The 23,856-nt window shown below is 39.3% G+C and overlaps 2 protein-coding genes across 3 annotated transcripts in view; one reads left to right on the top strand and one right to left on the bottom strand.

Annotated features, from left to right (window-relative positions):
* The first annotated feature begins 6,032 nt into the window (after nt 1-6,032).
* Nucleotides 6,033-9,669, top strand: s1pr3b (sphingosine-1-phosphate receptor 3b). The gene is made up of 2 exons (XM_026173613.2): nt 6,033-6,397; nt 6,812-9,669. Exon 2 carries the CDS (start codon nt 6,884-6,886, stop codon nt 8,015-8,017), a length of 1,134 nt encoding a protein of 377 aa, XP_026029398.1. The 5' UTR covers nt 6,033-6,397; nt 6,812-6,883; the 3' UTR covers nt 8,018-9,669.
* Nucleotides 9,584-23,856, bottom strand: part of shc3 (SHC (Src homology 2 domain containing) transforming protein 3) — a 30,108-nt gene continuing 15,835 nt past the window's right edge. For both annotated transcript variants that reach the window (XM_026173611.2, XM_080304210.1), the window contains 11 exons: nt 23,762-23,832; nt 20,107-20,170; nt 18,843-18,962; nt 17,309-17,362; nt 16,970-17,021; nt 16,762-16,891; nt 16,483-16,630; nt 14,966-15,050; nt 14,688-14,879; nt 12,295-12,614; nt 9,584-12,155 (listed from right to left, as the gene is read on the bottom strand). In XM_026173611.2, coding sequence (XP_026029396.1) covers nt 12,027-12,155; nt 12,295-12,614; nt 14,688-14,879; nt 14,966-15,050; nt 16,483-16,630; nt 16,762-16,891; nt 16,970-17,021; nt 17,309-17,362; nt 18,843-18,962; nt 20,107-20,170; nt 23,762-23,832 — 1,365 coding nt within the window. In that variant the 3' untranslated portion in view covers nt 9,584-12,026. The remainder of the gene's footprint in view (nt 12,156-12,294; nt 12,615-14,687; nt 14,880-14,965; nt 15,051-16,482; nt 16,631-16,761; nt 16,892-16,969; nt 17,022-17,308; nt 17,363-18,842; nt 18,963-20,106; nt 20,171-23,761; nt 23,833-23,856) is intronic.

Raw genomic sequence — 23,856 nt, forward strand, 5'->3', positions numbered from 1 at the left:
CTTTAAGTGTGGTACTTTTGTATCCAGCTGCCTCCACCATAATGCCTGAGGTTGATCCCATGTCACCCGACATTGCATTAGAGCAGCGCATTACTGACAGCGTGATCCCTCTTACCAAAGGTGTCGTTCCCGAAGCAGTTTCAGATGAAACTGAGGTGGAAATGCCGATAGAGGCAGGGGAGGAGCCCCCAGCAGCAAGCTCACCTCAGGTCAGCCTTTTTGACCTTGAAGAGCCAGGAAGAACGGGAGGTGATGAAAGTGAATCTTCTCGGAAGGATAGTGAGATTCCAGTACCCCTCATTTCACCTGTTGGGGAATCTCAGCTTCTTGACATTGAAGGCATAAAAAGTGTCCCTGAACCTGGTGACACAGCTAATTTAACCCACATAAAAGCAGTCGCAGAAGTCAAATCTGTATCCCAACTATCAAAATTTCCTCAGATTTTTTAAGGATGCACTTTACACCACGCAGGCAAAGACACACCAAGTTTTGTGCTAATAGCTCTTTGCAAATCACCTTGTCGGTTCAAAAATACTATTTTATGACTGTCAAACTGTGTTAACTTTGGCGTTTTTCATAGACTCAACTAAAGACATTTCAACAAATTATGTGTTTTCATGACAGTCTAAAGATACAATGCAAAATAGTTTCTTTGCTCAGCTTTGCCTGTTATGTGTAGACACACTGACTCATCCCTTGAGTTAGCTGATTTTTATCTTAGGTCAGTGTTAAGTGGCTTAACAAACAAATGATAAAAACAAAAAACAAGCAAAAAACAAACAAATAACAAACTTTATAGACCTTTAGAAAGCCTGGAGAATTATGGCTTAAGACCATTTAACCCTTTAAAGCTGGTCGGAGCGGGCATGCTCCGTTTTGCGTAACTATTTTTAAATCCCTGTAGAACCGGAACCACGTAAGCTAGCGCAATAATTTTTTTTGCATATGAAACCGGAGGAGTTGTACTTACATCTTAAGCCATCAGCTTGTCCTAAGTCACAGTTTTCTTCCACATATGGCTTTGCAAAAACTGTATAAAAAGCATTTGCAGCAAGAAAAACATAATATTCCAGAAACACGCTTTGCCGATCCAATCAGCTGTTCATAACACTTCCTACGTTGGAATAGACGTCAGTGCGAACTATCACATATCCGCCATTACCTGCTCGAAACTGGAAGTGACGTAATTTCGCGGAAAATGTAGTTTTTTACCTTCGGGGCCTTATAAGCCTATACTAGTGTTTTTAATTCATGTTTGACTTCATGCTTTTCTGAATAGTTTCTGGGATGCTTAGAACTAAAATTACACTGCTGGAAATAGTTTTTGGAAATTAGTTTTGTTTTTGTCTTTTTGCAAATTACCATTATAATATTTATTTTTGTTTTTCCTGCAGGACATAAAAATTGGTGTATCTCAAAAACTATGAAGACACTCAAAATGCATTTCCTGTTGTTGGAAACTATTTTGTGCAACTTTTTTGTATTTACAGTTTTGAGGGATAAACCTCTGAAATTTCTCTAACTAGAAATTTATGTAAAAAACAAAACAAAAAAATTTTCAATTTTTTTGTAGTTTATTGCACTTTTTTGCAATTTATGTAGTTATTATGGACTTAATGCATACATATTATTAAAATTTGGGTTATAACGGTTGTATTGATGTATAACAACTTGAAATGCTCCCAAAAATGGCACTACAGCACATAAAAATATAAAGATAAGCTCTGGCGGACTTGGTTCTATGGTAGGTCTTAAAGGGTTAAAAAAGATCTGGCTCTAGTCTGGCTTCTCGTAAGCAAAATATAAACAAATGAGTAGCATCTCAAGACTTTTTCACAGTAATGAATAGATTAACTTATAACTTACAATAAAAACTGCTGTCAGCACCACAGATGATAGAGCTGATAAAAGAGTGTTAGGGTCAGGTCAGGGTTATGGTTTTTCCTCATTCTAAAAAACGAAAGTAGCACTAGAGAGCTTATAGTGGACATGTGCATTTGCGGACATGTGCATTTGCGGACATGTGCATCGACTAAGCACAATCAATTCTGGAAACAAAAAAACTAAGACATGCTAAAATCAATGCTTCGACACGAGACTTGTAAGAGACACGTATGACGTGGCCACATACTTTTACTTGGGTGTGTGGCGTGCTGAAAAGTGTAAGACCCAAGACAACATTTTTTCTTAAAGGGACAGTATTTTAAAAAAAGGAGATAAAAATATTTGGAATGCAATAAATAGCTTTGCAATAAAGGTTACTTGAAATGAAAACAATAAGATCTGATGAGTCCAGATTTACCTTGATCTAGAGGCATGTGTGCACTAAGTTAAGAAAGCAGGCGGATGATATACCAAAGATTACTGATGCCTGTGGTGGCAGTGGTATAATCTGAGTTGCTTCAGTTGGTTGGGTCTAGGTTAACCAATCTTAAGTGCCAAAGGATGAGGTCAGCTGAACTTCTGATTGTAATGAATGACCAAGCTCTTATATCATCAGTAAAAGAGCTTTGAGAAAAATTAACAACCGTGAATGCAACCATGAACGGAAAAGATTCTGGGTATGAATCTGCCAGCTGACTGAGGTCTTTTTGTGTGAAATTTGTATTGTTTTGCCTTAAATCCCGCCAGGTATTGTGGCTTTCTTACGCTGTCCAAAGTGAATGAATAAATTATTGTTCATCTCTCTGTGTCGGCCCTGTCATGGACAAGTGACCCTATCCAGAGTGTGTACAGGGCCTGTGTATATAGCTGGGTTCCAGCCGCCTTGGGCCTCTGAATTGGGTAAGAAGAAAATGGATGGGGGGACTACTAGACTGATCTGATAATGACATGCTATGGCTTTAGATCATTTACTGGCTATTATGTACTGAACTGTAGTTCAGGTATTTTGTTCCTTTATGCATGTTCCTTTATTCACATTTGGAGCAGCTAAAAGCAGAAGATACATGAAAGTGGAAACAATGTGTGTGTCTGAATGAAACAAAACTTCCAGTAACCTTTGCCATGAACCATGTTAATTACCACAGGGTGCTTCCACAGCACTGTGCCTCTGAAAATTGTGAAAATTGTGACTTCTAGGGTTTTGAGGCTTTTATTTTTGCACATTCAGAGTCACTGTATTTTATGCTTGTAAAGTAATGTCAGTCAGTCTGGCACTGGGTAGTATATTGAGGACTCACTGTACTATCACTGAAGTCAGTTCCATTGGCAGAATCTCAAAAATCATAACCATCAGATTACTCTCACAGCTGGAAACAAATGAAATAGAAAATTAAAAGTGCTGCACTTAACAGTTAAAGAAGGTAAGAGCACTAAATATCCCTGCAGCCAAAGGAAATGACAGAACTAAAGACCTATTTCTGTCTGTGTGGCCTTCCTATGTTGGCAGACTAGACTAAACTGTGCCACAGCTGAAATTATGCCCCAGAAACCTCTCCGAGGCCTTGTTCTGTTAAGAGACCGCCATGCCTAGAAATACTGCCGCCACAAACCCACAGGGCAGGAGGGGACTGTCCGCCTCAGATTTGCAGCTCAGACTCACGGGGTGTGTTTTTTTGTCTCAAAATGGTGAGGGTGAAATTAAAGGCAGCGTCTTCATGTAATTGCACATGGATGTGCCCACTGCCCATGAATCTGACCCCAGCTCTTGCACTCTAATGAAAGGTTGAAAGCTTGAACAAGGCAAAACCCTGGCAGAGTGATGGCTACAGGGATTTCAGCCAAATAGATTTTGTAATGTGCCCATGGTACTATAGCAAAGGGCCCTTATCTTTATTCTATCCGGCCATTTTCATGTAACCACTAGTTCTCCTGTTTGAATGAGAGGCTATTATGTTAGCAGTCAGAACAAAGCATTATAATCAATTATGAATGTCTCTGGGATATGTTATCCAAATAGGTATTTGTAAGTGTACTTTCTTTTTGTATAGCATTACTATAGCATGAATAATGGATATCTTTATAGGTTTGGGTCTCGAGTCAAGTTATATTATTAGTTAAATGTTCTATATATCTATAGAGAGCAAGTTGACCTTGTGCAAAGCTATTTAAGAAAAATAGACACATCAAAAATTTGATGCATGCTTTATTATACTGCAGGCCAAAAATATCTAGATATATGTAAAGCAGTACAGGCTGCAACATTAAACTGATGTTATATGGCAAGGTCTCTCTATAAGCGAATAATGTAATAGATATTAATGCACTAAAATAGAGGTTGCTAAGTCAATAACCTTTAGAGTACTTCAACATTGTGCAGCTTTTACCTAAAGAAATTATGTTAATATTGACCGCCATGTCACATAACACTATATACCGGTACTTTAAAAAGTCCGGGGCCGACTGTAGCTTAGCAGTGGAAAGTTTCCCCGAGGAATGGTCTTACCATCTGTGAGGCCAGCTACTCTGAGGGAAGCAAGGTTATACTGTACAGTACTTTCAAATGATGGGTTGCAGCTTGTAGGTTATACTTAAATAATATGGCATTATAATAGCAGGAAATTGCACATAACACACATGGTGCATTGATGATTTAGGGTAGTTGTAAAACATCAGATCATAAAGAGTGGAAGCTACACACACCACTTGTTAAATTAGTGTCCTGCACACAGAACGATTCAGCCCGGTTTGAACCAAAGACGTCTGCAAAGGAACAATTTAGTGAGGGTGGTCTTGAAAAAGTGAAAAGCCCCCCACTTCCACCCATGCTCCTCTTCTGTAGGCTATGAATACACATAAACATAGACTCACTCTGACCACATATTATGGGTTAGTACTTGCTGATGGTTTCATATTTGGAACTACGTTTATGTAAATGCAGATGTGAGCCCCACATCACTGCAGTTTGCTGAAAAACCCAAGGTTTTTCCGACCATGCTCCCAGTCTGTTAATCCAGCTGCCTTTTACATACACCCACTCCGTGATTGGTCCCAGATTTACTGTGGGTCCGGAGTAACTATTTGGCTTTTTCCCTGAAATTTTCCCCATTGCTGCTGGCACAGTGTGTGACCTGCAGGAAATGACTGAGAATTGTGACTGTAACAATGCTAATGGACCGGTGCCAGACCGCAGCTGTTTATTTAACCACACAAAGCATTCTTCTGGGTTAATAGCCACAGACACTCCAAGATATTGACTATTTAATGATTTGGTCTGAGACACAGTACAGTATGTGCTTGGTTTGGGGGGGAAATTGCAAAAAGCTAGATGTGTGGCACCGTATCAAGCAAAGCAATAAGGTTCCTAGCAGTGGAAGCAGTGACTCAGTTATTCTGGGCTCGAGCTGCGGACTTTTGTTTGAAAATGGGGCTTTGTGTTTTAGTCCTACTTGGTTCACTGTGTTTCGTTACAGTCAGGGAAGTCTTAAGAATCTCCTCAAAGCGCTTTGTCACATCTGTTTTAAGGAGTTATTATCTGTCAGTCTGCCTCTCAGACTCTTTACTGCCAGCCCTGCCCATCCTTCCTGGATGTGAGGTCACAAGAGAATGACCAGAACAAAGGATGGGCAGCAGTCATACACTCTTACAGCACCGCTCTCTCCTTTGGGTCCATGTCAAATAAAAAGTAGTGATTTGCATTCTGTTCACAGGTTTTATCAGTGATTTAATTTCAGTTGTTGTGGCTAGCATTTAGATTTTTCTTTCGATACTTATCATTTATTATTTGTAGTTTAAAAAAAATATTACCAGACTGCTGACTTCCCACTGGGATTCATCATTACCTGAACCAGGTCAGAACCTCCACTCAACCTAAATTTAACCACTCAATTTAAACATTGGACTCACGTGAAATAAGGCATTACAGTCCTATCAGAGTTTTAAGTAGCCCAAAGATATATATTTAACATTTCTGCTCACATTAAGAGTCACTGTTGTTACCTAGTGAGCTAGCAACGCTACCAAAGCTCTTTAAACAAACAAACAAACAAACCCAAAGCACTTTGGTGCGCAGGCAAACGATAAAAACAAGTAGGTTTGCACCTTTGGTTCCACAGTTAATAAAACCCTAAGTAAGTGTTTTGTTGTGAGTGCTATAACGAACATAGCAGAGGACAACGTGTGAGAATGAATCTTTGCATCTCGTGTCCACAAACATACCTCCTGTCGGTGATGCGCTTCTGACCCCCTAGAGCAGCCTCCCTGCGCTCGCAGTCCGGGCTGAAGGAGGGGAGGGAGGGGTGTGACTACCAGCCGACCGTCGACAGCTCCGGAGTTTCCAGAGCTCAGTGAAAAAAAAAAGAAAAAAGATGAGGAGCTGCTCTCTTCTGCCGAACAACGAAGAAAGACTTAAAGTTCAACAGAAAAGAAAGGAACTCAGATAATCGACTGCGATGAAATGTGCGTCCAAAAGTGCGGGATTGACTTTAAAAACAAAGCGAACTGCGAGCATCCAGAGGTAAGTTGTTTTAAAGCTGCTGGTTCTTTCTTGGAGATTTAGACAGCTTGAAGCTGCAAAAAAAACAACAAAAAAAACCACTCAGTAATTAAACTGGCGCTATTTGCTGAAATCCGTCGATAATTTACACGTGACGACTGTGCCAGAAATATGCTAATTTTATGCATAATTAGGTGTTTTCAAATGAGCGGCTTCGATTTCCAAGACTTCTCTGTTTCAAAGGAGAGGGGGGAAAGCGACATCAGAGTTTATTTCAAGGTGTTTTTTACAATAGCGAGTGTGTTTCTGGTGAATAACCTTTTGTTTCTATAATTAGTGGAATTTAATCAAACAAACCGCACAAGGACAATGATGGCAGCATGATGATCTGTAAATTGGCTGCTCTCTAAAATAACGCTCAATCTACTCCTGCAGTTGAACACAGTGGACACCGCGCTCCCTGCTCGAGTCTGACCTCCAGTGTCGGCTGCTGGTATTCTTTGGACAATGATCAACTCTCAGATCCAGCTCCACTACAACTACACAGGAAAGCTGGCCAACCGACCAAGCAGTGGCGCGAGCCCCGGCACTGTGGACACCAAAACCGTAGTTTTCCTCATCGTTTGCAGCTTCATCGTCTTGGAGAACCTCACAGTGCTTGTAGCCATATGGAGGAACCACAGGTTCCACAACCGCATGTACTTCTTCATCGCTAACCTGGCAATGTGCGACCTGCTGGCTGGAGTCGCTTACCTGGTCAACCTGCTCCTGTCTGGAGAGAAGACCCTGCAGCTCTCACCTGCTCTCTGGTTTGTGAGAGAGGGGAGCATGTTTGTAGCACTTGGAGCCTCCATTTTCAGTCTCCTGGCTATTGCTATAGAGAGACACCTTACTATGATCAAAATGAGGCCTTATGATGCGAACAAGAACTACAGGGTATTTCTGCTCATAGGGACCTGCTGGCTGATTGCTATATCTCTTGGAGCTTTGCCTATTCTGGGCTGGAACTGCCTGAATAACCTCCCTGATTGCTCTACAATCCTCCCTCTTTACACCAAGAAATATGTTGCTTTCTGCATCACGGTTTTCATACTTTTGCTCTCAGCCATAGCCATCCTGTATGCCCGCATCTACATCTTGGTCAAGTCCAGTAGCCGAAAGGTGAGCAAGCACAGCAGTTCAGAGCACGCCATGTCCCTACTGCGCACTGTCATCATTGTAGTTGGAGTTTTCATCGCTTGCTGGACTCCCCTCTTTGTCCTGCTCCTGGTGGATGTAGCGTCCGAGCAGAGGTCCCCCATTCTTTACGAAGCCCACTGGTTCATTGGGCTGGCGGTGCTCAACTCCGCGATGAACCCAGTCATCTACACTCTGGCCAGCCGCGAGATGAGGCGAGCTTTCCTGGGTCTAGTTTGCGGCTTTTGCTACAGGGCGAAGGCGTCTGTGAACGGAAGCGGAAACAGACAGTCCCTAGAGCCCAGCCGCAGCAGGAGCAAGTCGTGGAGCAGCCAGAACCAGCAGGGCTCCAGGCAGTCAGAGCCGGAGAGAGGACAGGAGTCAGACAGGGGCCACGGAAAGGTTTCAGTGGTGGCTGGAGCAAGCAGAGGTACTGCTGAGGCTGCGAGTGACAGAGAAGATTAAAAGGAGACAGGAGTAATTTACAATAATACTCTGAGCTTAAGGGTTTGTGCAGTGGTCACAACGGAGAGCATTGTTCCCAAAAAAAGTGTTTCTTTAAATGAAGGGTAGACTTCTGACATTAGCTGCAGGGCAGTGGTTTCTTTTTGCTATATGTTCATCATCTGTAATGTATGGCTCTTTCAAGTCCAGCCTCCAGTGCTCAAGAGTTTGGAGTCACATTGTCCTTTTTTTGTTGTTGGGTTTTTTTGCTGGATAACAGTCACTTCCACAGATGACTGGTGCTCTTACCCTCAACAGAAAGGACTTTTACCTCTGTAGTTGCAGCTGTGAGCTCCTATGATAAATTAGAAGTGAAAACTTACCCGCAGTTACGAAATAAGTGCAATTATATCACTGCAAAAACCAATGTAATGAAGAATGATTGTAGACTATTATTATTGCAATGGCACACAGCTGAAGGTATTTATTAATCGACGTAGTTTGTATTTAATCAGTAATCCTACGGTATGCTGGGCAGTTACTGTAATCTGCATTGTATAATAACCAAGGCAAGAGTTACTCATTGTGAAGAAACAAACAGGTGCGTTTTTTGTATTATATCAGTAGCATTGTGCTCAAAATGAAAGCGTTCGTGATACAAGGGCTCCATCTGCTGGTCTTACTCAGTACTGCTGCATGTTCTCTATGCAGCTACAGCAGTTCTTTGTGTGCATTTGTTTTGAGCTTTAAAAGCATGACGCTAGAAAGCTGAAGACTGTAAAGAGGCACGTGAATGCAGCATGTGAAATACAAATTGCAGATATTCATGTTAGATAAAAAAAAATCTGCTTTCACTCAGTAAATTAAAATGGAAAACTATTAAATTTACTGTGTAACAATTCATTAGAATCACCTTGTGGCCAAGAGAGTGCAGCTCTGCTTTGTTTATGAAAGGAACTTATAAAGGCTTGGTTCACCAATAAAAGTATTTACTGTGTAATCTAGCCATGCTTTTGATTTTGTTAGTCAAGATTTAGAAGCATGGGTGTCGCTGTAGCTCACCTGGCTGTACAGGTGACTCAGTGCTGAAGGCTGCTGCAAAGGTTCGGCTCTGAGTCTGACCCAGACCATTTTCTGCATGTCCTTACCACAACTCTTTTCCCTGCTTTCCTGTCCACTCCCTGTACTGCACCATCTAATAAAGGCTGAAAATGCAAAAAAAAGAAAAGGAAAAAAAAGATGTAAAATGTTACCGGTATGTTTTAACGATTTCTGGAGGCAATCGAACACACAATGCATATACACTAAGTTGTGTTTTCTGTGGCTCACAACATCTATTTCCTAAAACCAATTTCCAGTCACTGTGGACAATCCACAGACCGCACCTGGAACTTATTTACTCTTGCTTGCCATGGGAACTAATATAAATAGTGCGGACTGTGGATGACCCAGAGTAACACATCTCAAAGTCAAGTATATGTGAATGTGGGTAAATTAAAACCACCTGCGCATTTTAGATAAGAAATCTGTGACTCATGAGCAGAAATATTAATACCCGAAACTATTACAGCAGAGAAACAACAGCGATTCTACACATTCACGGTTTTATTGCCAACAGTCATACAGAATAATGATTAACTAATACAACCAAAAGATTAAATCTGTAAACATCATTTGGACTTGTTGTCTCTATGTTTTTATTTCCTTTTCCCCCCCAGTTTTTTTAAATACCTGTCCCAAAATAGTGAGTTTCTGTGTGATTTCCTCTGACAAAGATTTATATTTAGAATCTCGAAATGATACATTTATAATATATAATAGAGAGGGAAGGAGGGAGGGTGGGAGACAGATAGTGAGAGGGAACAGTAGTCTCAAGCAGCAACACGCAGCAGGGCAAAAACACAACCTCTAGTGAACAGGCATGCCCCATTGAAGATCAGCTATTGCACTTTGAAGGAAGAGAGAAAGGAGAAATTAAAAACAAACATTGTACAAATAAAAGGCACATTTTCATCAACAGAAATCTGGAAAGACGCCATGTTCTTAGTTTTTGTCCCAGTGAGGAGTTTGGTCATTTCTTTAAGTCTCAAAGCTGATCCTCGGCGAGATTCGAGTACGGTTGCTTTTGATATACGCTTTGTTTGTTTGGTATTTTGTGTTCCTACAAATTCAGATTTTAGAAAAAAAGCTTCTTTTTTTTACATTAGCAGAGTGCTTTTAAATAATTTAGCACATTATTCTTTCTTCAGAGTTATTTGATTTGATGAAATTATGTCGCAAAGAAGTGGAGAATGCAAAAGTAAATGACAAAATTCTCTTTGTGTCCTTCTCCATTGGGACACAATGAATCAAACACATTAACCCAAAACAGATGTGGTGGATGTTTTGTTGTTGTTGTTTTTTTTTACATTTTCATAAGGACCCCAGTGCTGTGGGTTGTGAGATGCATGTACTGTACACTCCCTCTTGCAGCAAAACACAGGCACATTATATTACATTGCATCTGTCTTGTCAAACTCATTGAACACATGCTGATTTGGGTTCAACTGAAGTGATCCAGTGCATATCAGATACAATGCCCCATTCATTTGGTATCCATCGGTGTCCTGACATTAGTAAGGATAAAAGCATTAAATAAAAGAAAAAAAAGTCAGTTTCCAGTGCTGCTGTGTACCACTTCTATGGGCTTTTTAAAAACAACATAAATACTAAACTGTCCAGAGGAATGAGAGCATACAGTGGATTGCAAACTGAAAATTAATGGTTAAAAACTGGCTTAAAAGCTGTATTTTCCTTTCAAACGCAGTGTTATCCAAAGCAGATGCAACTGACAGGGGTAACTATCCAACTCTAGGGTGACATCTTGTGGCAAAACTGTTTTTATCATAAGATGTCGACACTGAGAAATCAAAAGCTAACAGTAACTGAAAACGATCGAAAACATTTGGCGTAAACGCAAGACACTCGTCTGACACGCGTGAACTAAGTGACCTAACTTTGTTTTGTGCTATTGGTTTCAGATCCTTCAAATAATAATAGTAATAATAATATTTAAGATTTTAAAGGTTCACAAAAAGCTGAAAATGTGAATCAAAGATGTGAGAATATCCATTGCAAGCCCCAAAACTAATCACCGACTACACACCTAAAATAATTCAGCGAAAAACCAATTCGGAAATAGTTTGAAAAGCATATATTTTTTGTCTTTTTTATTTTTTTACAGTGTCAGCATACATAAGCACCTCTTTCAAATAAAGGGGTATCAAGGTCTACGAACATGGCCACGAGAACGGTTGATTTTAAGTCATGCGACTGCAGTGACACGAGAAACTACTTCATAAAAAACGTTATCGTTAAAGCCATTGACAGCACTGTGAAAGGGTGGCTGTTTGCACCCCCTCCCCCCACCCAACAATTTGTGACAACTGCAAAGCAAAAGAAAAGAAAAAAAAAACACATTCAGGCCTAAACCCCGATAAAAGCTAGGTTTTTCTTATAGTTACTAATAAGCTGTCACGCTGTTGGTGAGATTAAAGGACGTTTTTCTGAACGTAATTTCGTTATAAAGAGCGTTTCTGTTTCCTCAACCTCTTAGCCGACGGTTCCTGTAGAAATGTGGTTGTGCTTGACAGACAAAACGAAAGTTTCAGATTTTTATTCTAAAATACTCTTGTTAATACCTCTTTGAGGTTTGATTTGCGCTTTGTCTAAACTACAAGAACAATAGTCTTTTTCTTAATCTTTTAAAACACCAAATCGAGATATTGTGTCCAAATGCACCTAAGTCTTGTCAAAAATATAGCATTTCAGTCATCACAACAAAATAATAACAGTTCTCTATTGTTTTTTTTTTTCATCTTTAACAACTCCTGCATCTTCCAGCGTCTCCGGTTAAGTAACTGCAGATCAGTTTGTCTCAATAACTCTTTGAGCGAACTGAGCCTTGAAGCATCGACTCATGTTTCATCTTCAAGCTCTGTAGTGAGAGGCCACTTTAGCGCTTCCTATTATCGGTCAGGCATCGCAAGCATCACTGTTTCCTTCCCACAGGCTGTAGGAGACACAGTTCACTCCCGGCTGAAACAATCGGCAGGTTGTTGTCACGGTGATGGCCAATAAGGTGGCTAATGCTGTCAAATATGTGATCTTTTGTCCGTACCTTAAAAAGAAAAAGGAAGACAGATATTCAGAGTCTGCTTTGGTCTAATGAGAGTTTCAGCTTTTACTTTCATGCATTCACAAAAGAGTTAATGAATCAAGCTCCGTGTGTCCTGCTACACCCGCCTCACCCGTCTTACCGTGCCTTCAGGGTCCACCAGCAGCAGGTGTTTGGCAATTCCATTGTGCATGCCTGTCAGTACGTAGGACCCTGGGTTGGTAGTGCTCTTACGGACGAGAAAGTCCCCGTCATTTTTCAGAAGTTTTTCAGCATCGCGGCGACTCATTTTACCGTGGTACCACATTTGGCCCTCCAGCTCCTCCTGAGCCCGGAAGGCCAGAGAGCGCACAAGCAGAGGGCTCGAGTTGTCCACGGATGCTGCCTTGTGAAGACCGGATACCTGGGACTGGGCCTGTCCCTGAGACTGGGACTGGGACTGGATTGCATCTTCGAAGGGCTCTGGCACGATGAGGACAGTGCCAAAAGGTGAGTTAAGAGAGGAAAAGTAGGTAGAGGAAATTAAAAATTGAAATCAGCATAACTATCAAATAGACAAAAACGGAATCTAAAAGTGTTTCTTCCTTTTGACTTTGACAAATCAAATGTTGATTTTGTCAATAACTGCAATATATGAGCTTCATTTTTCTAAATTCAGTGTTCAACAGAGTTGATCCTCAAAATAGAAACACATACTGTATTCATTCCCCAAATATACTCCATCCGCCGTGCTGTGATAAAATATTTGTCCCCTTCTTGAGCTTTTGGTTTTTTGCATATTGTGTATATTATCATATAAAGATAACACACGTAAATCCAAACTGCAGTTTTTAAACAATGATTTTATTTATTGAGGGGATAAAACTATCTAAGCCTACCTGGTCTATTTGAATAACTGTTAAATCATGAATTAACTACATGAATTTCACTAGCCATCCTCAGGTCTGATTATTGAGAAATCAATTAAATAGAACCTGCCTGACAAAGTGTAGGTAGCGAAACAATCTCAAAAAGCACCATATCATGATCTAAAGAACCAGCTGAGACACAAAGTCTTTAAAATCTAGCTAGAAAGCCATTTCTAAGGCTTTGGTAGGCTTTGGTACTCCAGCAATTCACAGTGAGAGCCATTAGCCACAAATGACTCAAAAATGTTAATGAAGGTTTTGGAGTGAAAATCCAGACATAAATTTGATTGGGATGCTGACCGTACACAGGGTGCTCATACTCAAAAATTCTCCAGTGTGACTGATTTCAAACAATTCTGCAGAGGCCACAATTCCTCCACAGTGACGTAATATACTCATTGCCTGTTATCACAAACAACTGATTGCAGTTCTTGCTGCCAAGAGTGGCACAACCAGTTATTAGGTTTAGGGGGCAGTTTTTCCACACAGGCCCAGGTAGGTTTGGATACCATTGTATTAATAAAAGAAATCCTCACTTTGAAACTGCATTTTTTGCATTTACTTTATTTATCTTTGCCTAGTGTTAAATTGGTTTGATGATCTGAAACATTTAAATGTGACAAATATACTAAACATCCCCTGAATGTGCCTGTACTGTTTCCCATAGCATGTAAACTGATGTGATGATATGCTGATGACACTGTTTTGTGTCTGATGGTTTGAAAGGTATCCTAAGCCAGGGTCACAGAGAGAGGGCTGCTGGACTGTCAGCTGCCTACAAAGGTATCAACCTATAACTTAACCAATCAGAGTCAGTCAGTCATTTGTTGTGATGATGAGGAGCAGCTCAGAAACTGTACATATAATATTTATGAAATAGAATAGTAACAATGTATATATTTTTTCAGCTATTTTTTAGTTTTTGTTGTGTTTTTACTTGTTATATTGTTATCTGTTGGCCCTCTTGACCAGGTCTCTATTGGAAAATAGGTTTTAATCTCAATGACTTTTACCTGGATAAAAAAAAAAGGTAACAATTAACATGAACTCACTAAAATGTGATTAACTGTTATAGAACTACAGTAGGTGGACATTGAAGCCTGAATTTAAAAATTTCCAAAAGAAACATTCACATTTAAATTGCACAGCTCATGCTTTACATGTAATTTGTGTCATGGTTTCTTCATGTGTATGCCTTTGATCTTCCATGTGTATTAATAGCAAAGCTAAAGCTGAAGTTAGAAGGAGGAAGGGGACAACCACACACTGCCATTATCACAGTCGTCCTTTTGTCTTCATACTGACATGATGTTATTATGACGCCGAGCTTAAGTCACTGAGAAACAAAATCTGGGAAACCTCTATAATTACGAACTCTGATTCTAGTCGTCTTACAGTATTATTCTGAAGGAAGCCAACAGATACTATTCAGCTTCTTTCTACTGCTTTATCATACAAGCATTAAATTATATTTTCATCAAAGTCATGAAAGATAAAAAGTGAAAATAAATAAAAATGTACTGGCAAATGTTAAACTATGTTTACCATAAAAATAAATCAGACAGTACTTCCATATCCAATATCTGAATACGAACTGACTTTTTAATACAAGGTAACGAAGTCTTACTCATATCAAACAGGTCCTTCTGTGGGCTCTCTTTGGCTGCAGCTGCCATGCCCTTTGTCACATTTTCAGCCTCTGCCTGGAGAGCTGCGAGCACCTGGGCATCGATCTGCTGGGTGTTCACATAGGTGGGCATTTCTTCTGCATTTGGTGCTTGACCTTTAGTCTCTGGGAGTCCACTTATATCAAATGATCCTAGAGATTTGAAAAAACAATCATTTATACTTTTGGAGGCATAAAATGTTGCAGAACTGAATATCTTGCATAGTGGATGTACTTACCCTGTTGCATGAAGAAAGTCTTTCTTTCATCTCCCCAGCTTTGCCGCCCTTGGTAATATGTCTGATCGACAGATCCTGGACCCATCTAATGACATGCAGAAAAACACTGGATATTTAAGATTATTTTGAAATAAATGATGATGTGTTGATAAGGTTTAAGACTATTTTAAGTATTGTTTACTTTTTATATATACTCACTGGACACTGTATTAGCCACACCTGCTGAATCGCTTGTTGACGCAAATGTCTAATCAGCCAATCACATGGCAGCAACTCAATACATTTAGGCATGCAAACATGGTCCAGGAGATCTCCTGAAGTTCAAACTGAGCATCAGAATGGGGAAGAAAGGTGATTTAATCGACTCAGAACATGGCACAGTAGTTGGTGTCAATCAGGTTAGTCTGAGTCTTTTAGAATCTGCTGGTCTACTGGGATTTTCCCACAAAAACATGTCTAGTGTTTACAGAGAAAAGTCCAAAAACAAAAGGAAATATCCAGCGAGCAGCAGTTACTCAGGATTAAATTCCTTGTTGATGTCAGAGGTCAGAGGAGAATGCCCAGACTGCCTCGGGTTTATATAAAGGCAACAGTAACACTCATTATAGCCAAGGTAGGCAGAAGAGCATCTAGCAGCAGAAGACCACACTGGTGGACACTCCTGTGAACTAAAAACAGGAAGTCGAAGCTACAGTGGTGTTGGTGGGGATGTTGGGGATATTTTTATCCAAATTTTGGGCCGTTAATACCAAAAACTACTCATTCTGCTTGAGTGTTATTGCTGACCACGTTTATACCCACAGTGTGCCCTCTTCTGATGGCTGCTTCCAGCAGGAAAATGCTCCATATCACAAAGCTCAATCGCAACTTGGTTTCTGGAATATGACATTAAGTTTACTTTTTTCAAATAAAGGCAAAAAGGGTTCAACCAAGTACTAGTAAGGTGCAACTAATGAAGTGACCAGTGAGTGTATATTCATGATTTCAGCAGGATCTCATTGGGCAAGTTTCCATTTAACTGAGATCTTGAAAAATGTCTAAATGGCACCCAGCAATTTAGGCTAAAATCAGACAACTGCTATGTGTAAACAAAATCACCAATGTAACTGCAGTGGGTCCAACAAGACTAAGTGTCCTGAGCATGACCATTAGAGCTGCCAGAATAAGCTTCCAAACTATTGGAGATTACAGTTTTTAAGACACCTTATAATTTAGAGGTATTATCATTAGGTACACTGACAATATAGAATACTGGAAACATGCTTAGAAAGGAATATGACAGGAATATAAAAGAGGTGAATCTCTGGTCATGGAGTGTGCATTGTGCCATAATCACAGAAACTGTCAAACAACATCAATGAAAAAAAGTGACACTATTTTGTATCATTTGAAAATATTGTTTATATCCTTCTGATTTCTTCCCCATATATCAGGACACAGGATGACACATTAAAAATAGCCAATCAATTTGTATACGTTTGTTTACACAAGAAACACAAAGTTAAACTAAGCTGTACCTGGCAACCATCTGCATTTTGATTGGTCAGCCTGGTGTCAATGAAGCCTCCAGGGGGAGGCATCTTCCCGGGGATGTTGTTATAGTAAGGGTGCTCTGCTGACTCCTCCTCTTCCTCCGTCCAAGGTAACTCCTCCATGTTTAATACCCTGAATGAACACTTCAGTCATGAAACTTAACACTGTACTGCATTGCTGTGCTGTATTTGATAAAATTATCACCTTCTATATTTTCTTGTGTTAGTGAACAGGTACTTTGTGATGCGCTATTTTTATCTCACCTGTCATGTGTGGACGACAGCTTGCTTGAGGGACACTGCAGGTACTGCTGGAAGCGAAGGTCAAAGGCCTGGCCGATGGTACTGATGACGTTCTGGGCTAGTCCATCAGAGCACTCCAAGATGTGGCACGCTGACAAGAGTCACAGCAACACATTTTCATAAGCATGACGCTGCAAGTCTGCAGAGCGTTTAATCAATGAATGCTCACCTCTTCTGTTAACTGGGTCCTTTGCTACATAGGCAACATAATCTGTTGTATCCTGTAATGAATGATACATCTTGTAAAATACCACTGATATAATTAAAACTAATAAAATAAAACAAACAGAATTATAAAAATTAGAAAGATATAGTGTAGAATTTTATAATACATTCCATTAAAATAAAATATCTGATTGGCAGTGTAAAGCATGCCCGTACTTAAAACAGCACTTATAATTGTATTAAGATAATTTTTAAACATCTTTAACAAAATGTAGTGTTTTTAAAGTCAAATTTCAAGTATTTTTTAAAAAATTATATCCTATTCTGTTATTTGAGTACTTACAGGGTCTCCACCTGATGCAAAGGAAATGGACTGCATGTGATGGTTGGCTATAATCTGTCAAGAAGAAAATACAGTGCATACGTGTTATCACATGGTAATGCATACATACAAGCATACATGAAGTCACTATGTTCTCATGTGTACTGATGAAATGATAAAATTTGAATTTCACCATCTGTTCTTTTATAAAAATAATTCTTTAAAAGCTGCCCTTCATCCCCTTAAAACTTCTTAGCAGTAAAACTAAAATATGCTCCTATCTTTCGTTCACTTGTTAGGTGAATGTTAGAATCACTATACCATGGAGCCATTCCAGTGAAAATGCTAAATAAAATAAAAATAAAATGCAGTTATTTCTGAGGTTTCAAGCATGTTTCACAACGTGCCAGTGTCGGGTTTTTTTTGGTCTTTACACCAGCTGTTTCCAAGTTCATTAAGGTGTCGGTAACTTTAGCCCTCTTTCCACTGTGTTCAGCCAGTTGAAACAGCTGTTTGTTCAAATACCCGGAGAGAACCTGAGTTTCATGGCATTGCAGTCTGAATCATGACATGTGTAAAATGTGTTATTGTACAGGTATTTCCTTGGAAATATTCTAGGAACTGCTAAACTGCTATTTTAGACTCAATGCTGTGTTCTTGCCTGCAGATTTTTGTTTTTACTAAATCTCTGGATATTCTTTTAAATAGATTACATTGAACAGATTTATGCTGCAGCTAATTAACTGCAGTGTTGCCTAACAATAACTTGCCTTTTCCATATCGAACTCTCATAGTTTGATGTTTTTCGTTGGGTTTCTAAAGCTCATGCTTTATTCAAACTTCATTAAAAGTTGGTTTGTGGTTGCTTGGATCGGCTGTCCAGCAGCCTACAAACACCCGCTTGTTGCTAATTTTGCTAGCTTGTAGGTCTGGATTGTAAAAGACATCTTTCACATACATGTTCGTATTCATGAGGTGCAACAACAATACAATACAATACAATTCATTCTCCTAAATATTTATCGTAGGTGAACTACATGGCCACGCAACAATTCAAGGGGAACTCCAACATGCCATTGCTTCACATGGCTTCGGCTTTTAGTTTGTTTTTAGTGCAGTTTTCTGTGGTTGTCTATACTTCTATTTCCTTTTGTACCAGGGTGTATTAGGATCTTGCTTTTTCCTATCAGAAACTACAAACAATCAAATCAAAGATTAGAGGGGTGTTCTAGCATTTAAGGGAAACTGCAACATAATTTGTAGCCTTGTAGCTATATTAGGTGTTTGGTGGATCAATCACTCCCCTCAAAGTTGGAATAACTATAACTAGGTACATGGCCAGGGATTATACTGCCTTGACTTTTATTGGTCTCTGGTTGTCACATTCCTGCTAGTCTCTTCCTGTCTGTTTGCCTCTTAAACTCTAAAACTCTTAAAAAAACAAAACAACTCACTTCCTTGATGTAATTGTCTTAAGCAGCAGTTTTAATATTGGTAGTAGTATTATGTATTTCTACTACATGTTCTGTAATTGTTAACAAAGATCCCGACTGACCTGTTTGCAGTCAGGGGTCATCAGGTTGAGGCTACTTGTGGAGATGTTGAGGTTGATGGACATGCCGGCAAACTGCAGATTGCTCTTCCCCAAAATACTGGACAGAGCTTTGGATGGTGGCTGTAAGGATCAGACACAATAAGACACAAATAAAACAAAACTGATTTAGCCTAGAATAGAGACTTGGAAGGTAACAAAATCAGAAGACGAGCACCTTAGAAGTTCCCCAACAAACATGAAGGCTCTGGAATTGTTTGCATCCTGGTACTTTTTTAAACCTCTACTAGTTTCCTTTGGGCAGTTTCCACTGTTTCTGCAAAGGTGCACTAACCAGCTGCTGGCTTTTTCTCTTAAACATAAAACAGTTCCTTTACATAGTTCACTGATGCATAACTGAAGTGCAACTGCATAAAATCTGTGGTAACATGATTGTTGCAAACACACAAACATGTGCTCTCCTCCTGCACGGAAATCCAGGCAGATGTTTTGTCAGTAAGAAAGACAAACAGGACTGTAAAGTGTTGGACAGGATATGTCCGATAAAGGTAGGATTCAAAGAAGCCAGAAAAAATAGTCAAAACCCATTCAAAATTCTCAGCGTGAAGCTGATGTCACAAGCGTGTGTCTGTCACACAGCCAAACCAGCAGCACCTTATACCATACATCGATTCTAAGAGGAAGAAAAACTAGCCTGCTTGGATTTTGTGTTATGTACTCTTCCCTGACATTTGAACAAGCTCTAGAGAGGAGAGCAATGCTTCATTTCACACCCCACATTAAGACACAGATCCTCACAGGCTGTGGACGCACACACAGAATACAGACGGTCATATACATGCGCACCCACACACACACTAGCTTGGCGTCCTAATCACAGATATTGTGCGCTACATGAGTCACTAAGCACTGTGTGCGGTGTGCAGTGCATCGTGGGCTGGAGCTACACCCACGCACACAGTCCCATACCTCTTCATCTCTCCCTCTTCTCTCCTCAGCCTCTCTCTTCTCTAATCTCCCCCTCTCTCCCTCTTTATTTTCCCTCTCTTTTTATATAAACCAAGGAAGGAAAGGAAACATAGAGATGGGACGCTATATATAGAATGTGCATGGGTAAATTAATATGTAATGCCATTTCCTATTTTTCCAGCTACTATATATCTTACTAACATTCAGGTCTCATGGAGTGGGCATTACTTTTCCAGTGATTATGCCATTCTTTTATCCTTCTTCCCTCCCTCCCATTCTGTACATCCATGCAAGCTACCTTTCTCTTCCGCAGAGCTCCTTTGGTCCCTGGAACAGCCTCACACACCAGGCTGATGGCTTCCCTAGAAGGAGGGCAAGAAGAAGATGAACTTGTAATTTTGATTGTATTTGCAGTAACTAATCATCCCAATCATACACAAGAAACGTATTCTGTAACTTGGTACTAAACCTCTTCACACAAACATGCCTACAGTGATGATGTTAGTGCAGTAATCTTCAGCAAGTTCGACATATTTGTCATTTCTTTAAATTTTAGTCTAGCATGCTTATAAATGATTATTGGCACGCAACACAAGGTCCAGCGGAGGTTGATGGAAACTTGGTTTTTTTATTCAGATCTACAAAATAGTTTTTCTAGTTTCCAAAACCACAACATCAACCTTGTGGCAGTGCACTGAAAATTTGAACCTCCCGGGAGCAGTAGGTGACACATCAACAAAGTTGGCATGATTCATCCTCTGGGAACCTGAATGTGTGCATAAAGTTTAATGACAGCTCTTCCAATTCTTTCAACCAACCCCGTCATCCGAAAAGCTGTGCAACCAGCTTGGCTTATGATTGGGATGGGCATCCCATGATGCTTATGGCTAAGGCACAGATGGCATGCCTGCATGGCATGATCATTGTTTGATTTTCAGGGGGACCTTTGCTGCAGGTCATATGCTTCAGTGTCCATTAGTTCCTTTCTATCTCTATGCAAACTGTTTTGAAAGGCAAATTGTTAATAATGAAAACAGTCAGCTATCATAATATATATATATATATATATATATATATATATATATATATATATATATATATATATATACACACATATATATATATATTCTTTCTTCTAAGACCAACATGAGGTTCACATGTTTGAGTTCCCCTAACTTTCATAATGCCCCAAGGATACAAACTCCCAAAGTCCCTTTCATGTAGTACCATCAACATTTTAATTAGTCCACTACTTTGTTCTATGATAAAATGTTTTAAAATGGAAACATAAACTGAGCGCCTCAACTATGCTTTGAGCTTCGTTTTAATTTGTTAGCATGCTAACGTGCTAAGTCAAAATGATAAATATAATAAATATAAGGTGAACAGAACTGCTAGCATGAGCGTGAGCTTTGTTTTGGAAGTTACTGATACTGATGCTCCTCACTCAGTTTTTGAAAGTTTGACCAAAAAACTACAGATAATTACATTTTGATAAAATGACTTTGGCTCATAGAGATTTAAATAAAACAAACAAACAAACAAAACAAAACCCAGCATTGCAGTGTTTTGTTTTGCACAATAGGATATATTACAAATACTCTTGAAATGCATTGAAGGGAAATCTGAACACGTCTCTCTCTGTATGTCTTTTTTTGCCATGCCTCTCCATATTAGAGAGAAACATAAGCACACAAACACGCAGTGGCAGAGAGAAGGAGAGAAAGCCTGCTACTCTGTGTTAGCTAATGTTACCAACTTCAGGAAGTCAAGCAGAAAAGTAGACATGACACGAACCGATTCGCCCGCCGCCCTTTGCCTCACTGCACATCGGTCAAGGATTTCAGAGGCAGAAAATTCCATGCAAACAAAATGTGCATCCTAAATGTACTCTAAAGTCATATAACCTTAAAGTGTTACATTTTTAAATGTACCATTTTCTTCATGCAAGTTTCATTGTGCAGGCATGTAAGGCATGGTAGAAGGTGAACATTTTGTTCAAATATTGTTTAATACAAAATTGGCTTAATACAAAAAAATCAATGCATCTATTAGTGAGAAGTTTAATGATGTAATACATTTGGCCACAAGCAATTATATTTTTCTAGATACTGACAGCAAATGTTTGGATGCATTTTTTTTTCAATGAGTTTGACAGTTGAAATGAATATACAAAATATTTTGTTAATAGTGACTAATCTCTTATTGTCCTATGATTGTTATGTTATGCTATGTTATTTCTTAGATAGAAACCAAACTGGTAAAAAAAAAAAAAAAAAAAATCACATTAAAGGTTCAGTAATAATTGCTATCTAAGTTAGTCACTTGTATGTAATTCCTACCAACAGATGTAAGAAAGAGCAGTTTTATTAACCTCAGCATGTGAGGGTGCTTATTCAGCACTCTTTCATCGGTTGGATCATAAAATGTATTTCTCTACTTTTCTTATGTGTTTGTAAATTGGTTCACTTTTCAGAAACCAGATGTTGCACTTACACTTTCACAGTATTCTTTATATTCAACATACGGTTATAGCATCATTTTTCATTTTTTTTAAAATTGTTAATTTCTTTATTTATTTAATTATTATGAATTAATTATTTTTATCATACAGCACAAAATGTCAATTCAATAACAATGACATAAAAATTAGGATTGTGAAATATCATTTTAGGTCTGGTGTCATATGAATACTGGTGCTGAAACCACATCTTCAATACTATCTGACAATGAAAATATGCAAATACTGCTGATGTGGATAAAACCTGGGCCTGCTATAAATCATCAAAGTAAAAAAGTAACTGATAAAAAATAAAGATATGGCATTTTATTGTTAATATTTTCTTCTATTCTGTCACGGTTTGCCGGGGCAAGCCGTGTGGAATTATTTAGGACCAGGACGCGGCAGCTATGGTGCAGGTGAGTATTTATTAACGAAGGAAATACAAACAGCAAAGGCACTGGGAACATGAAACTGGAACCTAAACTGGGTAAAACTAACAAAACAAACCAGAAACGAAGATGCAGGGAGGTCCGGGGAAATACACATGGAGAGATGCAGGGAGACCGAGGGGAAACAACACAGACGAACCAGCAACTAACACAGGCAGACACGAGGTTAAAGTACACAGAAGGATAACGAGGGGATGAGACACAAAAGGAGGGCACAGCTGGGAGTAATCCGACCTGACGAGACAGGGGAAAAGTATACTGAACACACTGAGAACAGACACGGACCTTCAAAGTAAAACAGGAAACATACACGTAATGACATAACACACCAACTTAACACAGACTGGGGGACACAGAACATAGGAACATGAACCATGAAACAGAAGAGTACAAACACCCAAGGTAAACCACAGAATGATAATAAACTAAACATAAACACGGAGTCACAGACTCCGGACCATGACATATTCTTTTTGTTCTTGTTTTGTTTTGTTTTTACAGTAAATTTACAGGAAAAAGTTACTACAGTGGCATTTCTTTGCTGCACTTATTTTTCTTAAGACGTACTTAAATGTGTTTAACTAAAAGTGTTTTTTTTAACCTTGTTTTATTTAGATTGAACATGTTTGACACCACAGCTGGGATAGGCCCCAGCGCCACCCGTGACCCTGAAAAGGACAAGAGGAAGCGAATGAAGGGATGGATGTTTGACACCCCCACATCCTTTTGCCATTGATGTGTTTCAGTTGTTTATTAGAAATAAAGTAATGGATTTAAATAGTTTTAAATGTGGAAATTGTTCATTGCTGAACAATTTGTGTGTGTGTGTGTGTGTGTGTGTGTGTGTGTGTGTGTGTGTGTGTGTGTGTGTGTGTGTGTGTGTGTGTGTGTGTGTGTGGCTGTTTAAGTATTTTATCAAATTAAAAACTCTCATCATAAGCAAGAATCCATTTAATTTCAACTTGTCTTGTCCTTGAAGAAATATAAATGTGTGAACATACCTTGTTATTTGTGACCTTGTAGTGAAATCCAGGGATCTCATCGACCTCAGGACTTCTATACAGCCCAGATACTGCAAAGTAAGAATGAAAACCCT

Source organism: Astatotilapia calliptera, chromosome 7 (assembly GCF_964374335.1).
Source record: "Astatotilapia calliptera chromosome 7, fAstCal68.1, whole genome shotgun sequence".
NCBI classification, from domain to species: domain Eukaryota; kingdom Metazoa; phylum Chordata; class Actinopteri; order Cichliformes; family Cichlidae; genus Astatotilapia; species Astatotilapia calliptera.

Excerpts from the sequence above, each read along its gene's own strand:
- s1pr3b (XM_026173613.2), top strand. The coding sequence starts at position 6,884 with ATGATCAACTCTCAGATCCAGCTCCACTACAACTACACAGGAAAGCTG.